Below are 11084 nucleotides of genomic sequence, written 5' to 3'. Positions count from 1 at the left end.
CGTGGGACCAAACACAGCAGAGTGCGGCGCAGGACAACACTTGATGGGCGAGTGCGGGTGCGGGCGGGTAGAAACTCGTGTGTGCGGGATGCGGGAGAATAAGAATGTACTCACACTAGGCAATCTTAATCGTGCCCGAGCGCGTTTGACCCCCAAAGCCCGGTTCGTTTGACTAGTGTGATTGCTCTAGTGGTTTGTTTAGCCATCCCTGGCTCGGTTGGAAGAGGTGGGCCAGAGCGCGGTTCAGTTGGGCTCGGGCGCGGTGTGCATGTAAGTGTCGGAGCGCTGAACTTCTGATACGTGCAGCATGATTGCGTGAACATTTCTGAGCGGCAAAAGCGATAGATCTGTAAAGCAATATATTGTGAGAGGGCCGTGTGTTACCGCGTCCCAAACGACTCAACATAATAAACCACAAAGTTAACAAAACGATGCACTCCACTGTGCTGAGCATGAGCGCTTCTCTGCTGTCTTCATGTGCTATCGGAAACGTACTATTTCCCACTTATGAAGTTATGAGCACTGCTGCAGTCTTAGGCCCACCTCAAATGCTCTCAGACGCATGATGACGCTCATCCCAAGCCAGTAACCTACTGATCAACATCCCACCCCTCCTGTGACCAAATGTTTGTCTGTGTGTGTATTCAGAGCCAGTGAGCAACGGACTTTCATAATAATAAAAAACTGCGTTAACGTGCGATAAAATATATATAGTTGACATGTCAAACATTGATCTAAACCTTATATAATGTACATGCCACTGGATGGAGTAGACGTTTTTTTTTTTTGGACTTTAATGTTGTGAATCTGTGTTACTCTGCACTGCAAAAATTATTTATTTATTTAGTATTTGTCTTAATAGATAGACATACAAAGATATAAACTGTCTAACACAAATTTAAAACAACATACCTTTAATAAAAAGTGTAATATGTTTTCATAGAAATTTTATTTAATTTTATTAATTTTTAAATACACATTTAATTTCCATACCCCAATTGCATTTTTTTTTCTTGTTTTAAACAAAAATTGAGTGATATATGTAATAATGAAGTTGACATGTGGAACAATATATGTAATTTTGAAGTTGACATGTCAAGCATTGATCTAAACTTGTAAAATATACATGCCATTGTATAGACTCATATTAAGTCTGCTTAGAGTACCTTTTCTATTTAAGTCAACTACAAAAGAGCTTAAAAGGATCTTAAAATCTGTGCAAACAGTGGAAAACATCAAAAGAAAGATTGCCTGGTCACAGTTTTTGTCATCTACACATTTATTACTTGTATCTTTACACACACCCACAGGCAAATACATACCTGCACGTCGTCAGGAGCTGGGATGTAGGTTGCTCGCTTGAAGGTGTCCGTCACATTTCGGAGAATCTCCACAGAGAATAAGAGGTCGCCGCTATAATAATTCTTACGGGACATTAACTCCAGGAGACTCCTCACGATCTGAGACATGCCCTCCCCTGCCAGGGTCCTCTGACCCTTCGCAAGATGTTCTCGCAACTACAGGGGAAGAAAAAAAAACACGCTTTTATGCACAGACACTGATAAATAAACCTTAATAATAACCACATAAGCACGAAGTTGCACCCTGGGTTTATAAATAAAACAAACTCCAGCTACTAAATTACATCAGCAGACCAGTTCTGGAATTATTTTAATGCATTTCTCTACCGATTTAAAAATCTGTGGAATTATGCTAATTTAAATATGGTAATATATGCTAAACTATTTGTAGCTGAAAGAATAATTAATAAGCTAAAATATACGAACAAGCATGGAGAAGGATGTGAAGAAAAGTGTAGCTTTGTGTACCCGTATAGGCTTAAAACACACTAATATACTTTCATTTCATTCACTTAAAACAAGCTTAATAAATAAAATAACTTAAAAAGAGAATAAATAAGCACACTGAAATTTGGAGACAGATTTAAAGGTAAGCCAGAAAAAGAAGGGCAGAACAACACGCTGGCTTTGAAGCTGAAACAATATTGATCCAGTTCTGGAGCAAAGCGAAAGCAGTCTGAAGGTATTGACAGCCGCCTTAATCTACTTCCCATCTACAGTTAACCAAGGTGTGAGCATAAAGTGAAAACAACTTCTCCCTTAGTGAATCAACTAGCAGAGTTCTTGTTTGCGGCCGAACGACTGTCTAATGACAGTACTATGAGTGCAGGAGGTGGCAGACAATGGCAATCAAAGCTAATTAAGCACTGTCTTGATTATAATGAGGGGTTTGTGGACAGGTTAACAGCGCAATCAACCCCGTCACATCATGCCTCGGTCGAGACAGAATTAAAACCCACTCGGCATTATGAACTCAAAGTCAAAGGTCGTGGCTGAGGAATTAGAAAGAGCATGTGAAGGCAGGCTGTTGAATCTGTTAGGAAGTAATCAATCATTATCAAAACACAGAGGTCTCACAACAAGTGACAGAAAGTACATATCAATATGAAAGCTGTGAGACTGGTGATAAGTGATAAATTCTTTTAAGCATTTATTTTAGGGACTAGTTCAATGGAAGCTTCTCCAAGTAGTGGTTTTTATTTTCTTTGTGTGTGTTATAATGAGTAGGGATCCGACAATGGAATTGACTCGTTTTAATGTTTTGCTGAGTGGTCATTGCAGCTATTATCATTTGCAGTAAGTGACAGGCAGTGTTGGGCAGTAAAGCAATACTTAGTAACACGTTACTGTAATTTGATTACTTTTTTAGTAACGGAGTCATTTAACGAGTTATCATTTTCAAAATAGTAATTAGAGTATAGTTAGAAGCCTAGGACTCTATACGTTACTGCCGCGTTACATCGCTGACAGAATGCAGTGATTTATAATCTAGATTGTAAAAAGGATGTAGCTCACGCACTGTCGAGTCAAGTGCTAGTGGATTAGAGACCTGCTCTCCCGCGAGACCCGACGCGACAGAGTGCGGCGCGGGACAAGACTTGATAGGCGAGTGCAGAGACTCGTGTGTGTGCGGGATGCGGGAGAATGAAATGATTCACAGGACTCCCGCAAAATAGAAATATCTAATCATAAAATATCTGAAACAATAAATTGTTATACATCTATTGCACAAAAGCAGCAAGAACTAATATAAAATAAAAACGATTAAAAGGCGCAAGCTTCGGCAGAGTTTCTAAGGCTATAACAGGCGTTTGCTGCGTTGAGCAATGTTGATTTCTGGAACGCAATGGCCAGTCAGGAGTGCAGTGCTGAAATGTGCATGCTCATGAATCCTCTCATTATAACACACTAATTGTAGACATTATGAAAGATTCATCATGCATATATTCATTGTGTTATAACAGAGCTTTGTGAGATTGCGATGAACTGAGATTATAAAAGTAGAGCTATTTGCAGGTATTCTACCATGCCAAATCATGTACGCAGCAACCTATGCTTGCTATAGTTAAAAATAACAGTTTTGTGAATGTAGAAATATTTATCGGGAGCGTTTAGGCTGGGATTTCATGTAAATTTCATGGATGTAGCCACAGAAAAAAAGTAACGTAACTATGTAACTAATTACTTTTGAAATGAAGTAATCAGAACAGTAACGTGATTACTTTAAAAAGGAGTACTCAGTAATCAGACATTTAATAACATTTTCAGAGTAACTTGCCCAACACTGGTGACAGCAGCAATATTTTCTCCAGCACATATGGCCCTTTAAATAAACTCCAATCTATCGCTTTTCTGTGGCTTGTTATCCGCTCTAGTGAAACCACCAAACAAAATGCAAACAAATGTGTCCCTTCTTCTGATATGCATTCACTTATGTACAGCTACAAATCTGGTGTATTAAACTTTTATTACTTAATATTCAGCTGCTCATCCATGCTATCTACTGAGCTACAAAACTCAGGGTCTTACAGGAGCAGATGGAAGTTATCAAATAAAATGTCAGTTGAGTTCAGTTGAGCAACTGAATTAGTCAGCAAGTATGATTACTGCCTTAAATCACTGTGTAAACTGCATTCACAAATCTTTTTGCCCTGTTTTCCAGTAAAAAATATCCATGTATCCTCAAATAATAAATAAATTAATAAATAAATTAATTAAAAATAAATTATACAATTATAGCATACAAATAAAAATAATAATAAATAAATGTACTTAGAAGCAAAATCGCTTCTAAGACTTGTTTTCAATAGGATATTTTAATACCAGACATTAGTTAAATTTATTTAGCAATATAATAATAATAGTAATAATAATAATAATAATAATAATAATAATAATAATAATATCTCCAAAATAATCTCTGAAAACAAGTCTTATTTTCTCATAATATGTATGAGAAGATGGCAATACTCTAATACAGACCTGACTTCAAGAAAAATCACACAAACTATTTATCAAAACAGTAAAAGATTGTTAAATAATGTGCATAAATTAATATTCATAATCTAAGTTTTCCCCATCTTGTGATATCACAGCACGTCATCCTCATCCATGTACTCACAGATAAATGTAAATATCTATATTCGAGTGAGACACATCGGGCGAAGCTCGGAGGACCCCAGTAAGCAACTCCATTTGCGTCCAGCAAACAACGACGACTAGCAGATCCTACAGGGAGAGGAAAAATAAAAACAGATCATTATCACCGTTAATAACAACATGCGAAGGTCTGTTTGACATCACACGCTTCATATAAAAGACTTCACTGGGATGCGGCGTATGATAATGTCTGGGATAATGTCTGTTTTGAGTATGTCATTTTACACTGTTGTAAACTCAGTGTTGCTTAAAATTTCTGCTACTTGCATCATTCAGATCACGGCCAACAAGACTCGAATGAGGCCTCACCCCTAGTATCCTCGCTAGGATAAAAAATGGGCCTGAAAATCACACAGGGAACGCAGGCAGACGTGGAAATGTAGCCCGGAAAAGTCAAGCGAAATGTTCTCTGCAGGAATTGGTTTTTCTTTTGGGGGTTAGCGAGCATGACAGTCCGTGCTGCTCGGGATGTGGAGTTGATATAGATTACAGCTCGCTGTTGACCTCATTCAACACTCTGCTCTGTGCTCCCACTTCAAAGACATCATTTATTAGGTCTTTCTGTTCTTATTAGGTAAAAATCACTGAGTGCCTTGGGTGTCTTTCTCCACTAGTATCTGAGAATTATTGCACGCTGTACTCAAGAGGGCATAAATAACCCCAAGAAACTCTCCCACTGCGATGGGAAGGGTTAGAACCTCTTGAGCCAATCTGAAGAGTGCAGAACACTCAATATATAACATTCAGAAAACATGAATGTCATGTTGTACAAAACGACAACATGTCAGTCTGTGACATTGAATCTACAGTCCCTCAAATAAAGAAATGTGATTTTTGTTAGGTCCAATGTAAGCTCTGTGGCAACGTCTGACATTTCAGTCCACCAAAATCTGACTTGATATCATTGTTACAGTATATTAACTTTCTGTGGCAGCATATATTGGGCTGTAAACATCCTCATTAAGTTCCCTCTCATACACCACTAATTCATCTCAATGGGTTTAAGAACTGAATGCTGATTAACTGCGTGGAAACCAACTTATTTTGAGCCTGTTGTGCGATGTAGATTTTGGAAGCTGCACCGATTGCACCGTTGATGGAGTTTTATAATGTAGTTTAACCAATCATACAATATTTTAATAAAGCTGCATGTCACGGTGAGAGAAGAAACAAATGTATCAGAGGCTGCATGAGATATGGCGTCTTTGGCTATGGCCAAAACAACATTAGATTGCAGTTTTATGTGATGTAGGCATAAACTCTGAAGCTAATCATGCTCGGATCATTATCTTTTCTTGTGTGGTTTTAATTTACTACTAATTTGTCACATAGCTGACATTTTTATCCAGAGTAATGTACAATATACTTTTTAGAAGAACGGTCGTCCTTGAGCAAGCTGGGTTTTGGCTAAAGGGCACAATGGTCATGGACTGGTCTTTACACAGAACCTGCAAACTTTCGATTACTGGCCTAGATAGAGACTAAACCAGCAATTTCTAGATCAAGAAGAAGATTAATCAAATAAATTGGCATTAAACTGACATTATCAGTGAACGATGACTTAAATGACTCAAATAAATTGACAATAAGTTGTCATTATCTGTGGGTTTTATTTAGTTGTTTTGGACCATAACAGCCAAAGAAACTATGAACTGTCATTTAGATCTTCCTCAAAATATTAAACATTTTGTTCCACGGAAGGAAAAGTCATGGGTTGGAATAACACGAGGGTAAGTCATCTTCGGGTGAACTTTCATTTTAATATTTCATATTTCTAAAATGACTCCAACAGACCTTAATTAGTGAGTGGAGAGAATGTGTGCAATGACGTACCAGTGGCATTTGATGGACACTTGTTGTATACCGTCTCTCCAGCTGAGGCTCTCTTCCATGTCATGGCTACTTGGTACTCATCCTTACATATTTCACGAGGTGCTGCACACAGTATGAATCAAACATATAGATTAGCCAGAAAAAAAAAGACTAGGAAACATGTACAAACTGGCATTAACTATAAAGCCTATTTAGGATTGATTGATTGCTCTCACATACATACTGTACATAAATAAATAAATAGTATTTCTCTTGTTTTCTAGAATACATTTTATATTGTTTTGAATTTCCATCAATAAAATAATTTCTTAATCATGAGTTGTGCCTGTTTTCCAATAAAAATATGTAAAATCTATAACGTTCTGCATGCCAGTAAAAAATTTAATTACTTAATTAACTTCATTTAAACATGCATTTTCAGTTTTTATGTCTTTTTGTCAGTACAAATATCAAAAAAATCATTTAAAAAGGATCAATTTGACCTCAAAAGCAAAAATGTATACAATTTTAAGTCTTGTTTACTTATCTTGAATTAAGTTTATTTTTCTTACCCATTGGCAAACAGATTTGTCTTGTTTTATTTATATATTTAATTAGGTTTATATCTCTAGATTTTTCACTGAAACAAGGACAAAAAGTACTGATTAAGAAAATTTGTTGTTGCAGCGCACAAAGCAAACTCTGTAAAGATCAGTGACTAGAACAACACACATCTCTCTCCAATTTTCATTCAAAAGTTTCTTCTGAACAGAGAACAACCCAGGGGTGAGATACAGAAGGGGACTGGGTTGAAAGCTGAGAGAGATGGAGAAGAGAATCCTACCTTTTTCATCTAAACATAATACACCCCGACAAAGCTATCGGACAGATTTTTGTCTTCAAGTGTTTGGTGCCATCAAAGCCCTGTGCCCGATATAAGCTCTGTGGCAATGTCTTACATTTATTTAATCTATAGCCTCCCAAAGCTGCAGTCAATGGCATGCTTATTAAAATCTGCTGTTTGCTGTGCTGCTTGACATGCTGACAAATCACACATAGCAGCACTTTGAACAATTCTCTTCTGTCAAGAATGACCCGTCTCAATTTAAAGAGAGAAGAAATGGAAACAAAGGAGAAGAGAGAATGTTAAATACAGAAGAAAGAGAAAATGAGTGAGAGAGGTCTGAAAAGGAAAGGGCACTTTTTACAAATAGGGTACAAATTAGGGTCTGAAAGTCTTGTTTTTTTAAGCATTCAGTGAACGCTTCACAATATGTTATTTATCAACTTCAGAAGACCAAACTTAATGTTCAATGAACTATTTTAGTTTCTATTAATTTTATTTTAAGGTGTGCAATTTATTTAACCCTGTTACCAAACAACAAAAAGTTTAAAACCCTGATTTGAGGGACTTTGATATTTTATATCAATAAAAAATAAACACAGAAATTAAAATGACAACTGTAAACACAAAACAAAATAAAAAATACGTGTATGTAATAGTCAACAAGTGTCCCAATTACTGTATGTCAGTTACACTTAATCAAAAAATAGTTTTAATTGAATATCAACTCAACAGATTAAGTCAAAAATAATAATGGATAATAACTAGATAGGCTATTAGACAATCAAGACTGTCAAGGTAGAACAGACCAAATTTGTATAGGAAATCAGAAAAAACTAATCAGAAGAGAAGAAAAAGAGAGATGCTTTGATCATAATAAACACACACCTGGGCACTTCTTGTCATTGCAGGAGTGTACTTCCTCTCCAGAGCCTTCACAAGGGTAACCCTGGATTCCCGTGCCTTCACACATACGGAACCGCCGCTGCCAACCAGAGTCACAGGTCTTGGAGCACAAGCTCCAGTGATTCCAAGCACCCCAGTTTCCTCCACCTACACATAAGGAAGAAAACGAGGAACAAGAGATGAATTACAGGGAATTATTGTTGACCATCTACACAATGTCCCAGTTAAACATCCCAGTGTTGTTGAACTGTTTATCAGTGCTCTTGGAACCAGGGTTATTATAGATAACTAAAACTACAAATCTAAAATATTACTTTAAATGCTTGAAATGAAAACTAAAAACTTACCTAATAAAATAAAAACTACATAGAAATATTTATAAAAAAATAAATGAATAACACAACAAAATTACTAAAAGTTTAACTAAACTAAATTGAAAGCTGAAAATATAAAATCTGATTTAGTGAAAACACTAAACAAAAACAAAAAAATAAAAAAAAACTACAATAGAATATCAACGATTCTGTTCACTGTTCAGCCAATCAAATTTGAGGACCAGCACTAACTGTTGTGTAAAGCATGAAAAAGCACTTAAAAGTGAAGTGGCAACCATATTTAGCTGTAGTGTGAATGTGGTCATAAAGCACCTGCATGAAGATAATTTGCACTTATTAATTATTATCAGGGGTGCTAACTGGCATATGCTGACACAGCAGCATATCTGTGGAACAAAATGAGAGGTGCAGACCGGTTAGTCTCTGCAGTTTGGTACCATAGACAATTCAGAGCATCCGCTACAATTAAATAGACAATGACAGCAAAACAATCTGCAGCTGTGCACATAATCTACCTGTCAATTTAAGACTGTAAGCCCACCAGAGAGAAACTTACCCCCACAAGATGGGTTGGTGCACTCACGATTTTCCGCATGTGGCCCCTTACACTCTGCCCAGCCATGAACTGACACACTGCAACGCCGCTGCCTCTGCTGAGTGCCGGAGCCGCAGGAAACAGAGCACTGAGACCAGGCGGCCCAGTCCAACCACTGCCCCTCCACTGCAAACACAACCACAGGAAGATGCAGAGAGAGAGAAGCGGAGGTGAGAACAGAATAAGACAGTACAGAAGCGGAGGAAGGACAGGAAAAAGAAGGACATAGAAGTGAGGGACAGAAACAAACAGGAAACAGGCGGTCGGAGGTACGGACAGAGAGACGGGGGACTGCAAGGGGTCTGTGTTTGTCTGTAGCATGTGAGTTTGGAATTTGGTTAAAATGATTTCTACTTACCCTGATACAAACCTGAGAGATCACTTCAACAAACTGAGTGAATATGATACTGATTAGTGATAAGCCAATGTAAATATTGTACATTTTTCAAACTTCATGTATTTTTCCCTGTTATAAACTATACAGTCAGCACAAACAATTAATTTTCACATGACAAAAAAACCTTGAAATAAAATAAACATAAACTGAAATGAAATGTAAAAAAATACTCTATTTCATTTTTTTTCTTTCTTAATTCTTATTGTTTAGTTTTAATGTACTAAAATAACTAAAACTAAATACACTAAAACTTAAAAGAAATTGCATCATAAATTTAATTTACTAATTTATTTTCACCTGCTATTTAAACCCTGGTTACACAATTTTATTTTTAATTCTATATTGAAAAACACTTTTTTTTAGGATCACCTCTTCATCACTGAACATTGAATTACAATGCATTCTATTAGAATAAACATTGACCTGCACATTAAAGGAGCTCCAAGTAACACATTCATTTTCTTGAAAATTGTAGTCTAATGGGTTTCAGAGAAGACCAATGCAAAGAAAAGACTAATGTTGTTTAATTAATTAAAGAGAGATGGACTACTGTGACAAACCTAAAAGCAAAGGAAGTTAAATAGAGGCTTTATAACATTAGCACTAACATTTATGAGAAACCTCACTTTGATGATAATATTTTTAGTTAAATTGATGCATACTCCAGATGTTTCAGCCTTTAATTTCTCACAAGAAAAAAAAAATATATATATATAATTACAGCTAGAAGATAGAAAAAAAACAAAAAAATCTACTGATTACTATTCATTGTTTTTCCATGTATAAAAGACAGCAAGTACATTATGTATTTTACATTAATTTTATATAGTAGATTAACTGTGGATATCAATAGAGTATATGCAAACACAGCAGAAGTTGTTCTGCCTGCGGTCATATCGGTCTTCTCTCTGACCGTCAACTACAACAAAAAACAATATGAGATCTTTTGCATTATGGATGAAACAAGGGATCAATTTGTAGTGACTATTTCTTACTTGAATAATGAGATTCATGTTTTCTGGTGAAGTTCAATGTGAATAAATAATACGTAGGGTGAATGCCGCTTATGAAGCCCTTCCCTGTCGCTAATCCCAAGCCCATCGCTTATGACTCATTTTGTTGAAGCATTTATGAATTTCTGCAGTGTTTATGGAGTTGGAAAAAAACATTTTTTAATCTTTTGAATGTTTCACTTCTCGTATCCCAAGATCCTTTGCAAAACATCAGAAGGCCTACATGCCTCGATGGACACATATTCCGCATGTTCGAAAGTAAGAATTATATTTAAACTTCATCCATCAAATTATGCCATTAATCTTATGGCTTTATGTTTATATAATGAATGCTTTCTAGTGTGCACTATCTATTTCACAGTAGGGGAGATGTTACGTCTTTTGACATTAAGCAGCAATTTCAGCATCTGTGCATATTAACCTCTAATATCACTTTTATCTTATTTAAATGGGGTGGGGGGTGTTGTGGGTAGATATTCATATTTCATCCAAGCGTATCTCAAAAAGATTGATGGTATGAACTGAAATCAAATTATCTCTCAATCTAATGGATTCCGAGGAAGACAAAGCACATTATGAACGAAAATACCTATGTCACCTTTGCTCTGTTAAAGCAGATGTTCGTCAAACTGAGAAAATTATTATTATTATTAAGTGGTATG

The 11084-nt window shown here is 36.2% G+C and overlaps 1 protein-coding gene across 1 annotated transcript in view; it reads right to left on the bottom strand.

The window, feature by feature from the left end:
* Positions 1–11084, bottom strand: part of LOC107653098 (adhesion G protein-coupled receptor B2) — a 330526-nt gene that overhangs the window by 147722 nt on the left and 171720 nt on the right. Inside the window, 5 exon segments of the mRNA XM_016476310.1 lie at positions 1323–1517; positions 4483–4589; positions 6354–6455; positions 8065–8229; positions 8974–9138. Of these exon segments, the coding sequence (XP_016331796.1) occupies positions 1323–1517; positions 4483–4589; positions 6354–6455; positions 8065–8229; positions 8974–9138 (734 nt within the window).

Source organism: Sinocyclocheilus anshuiensis, unplaced genomic scaffold (genome assembly GCF_001515605.1).
Source record: "Sinocyclocheilus anshuiensis isolate Anshui unplaced genomic scaffold, SAMN03320099.WGS_v1.1 scaffold33, whole genome shotgun sequence".
In the NCBI taxonomy this organism is placed as follows: domain Eukaryota; kingdom Metazoa; phylum Chordata; class Actinopteri; order Cypriniformes; family Cyprinidae; genus Sinocyclocheilus; species Sinocyclocheilus anshuiensis.
Note: the sequence above shows the minus strand (reverse complement) of the source record. Positions and strands in the feature narration are given on the sequence as shown.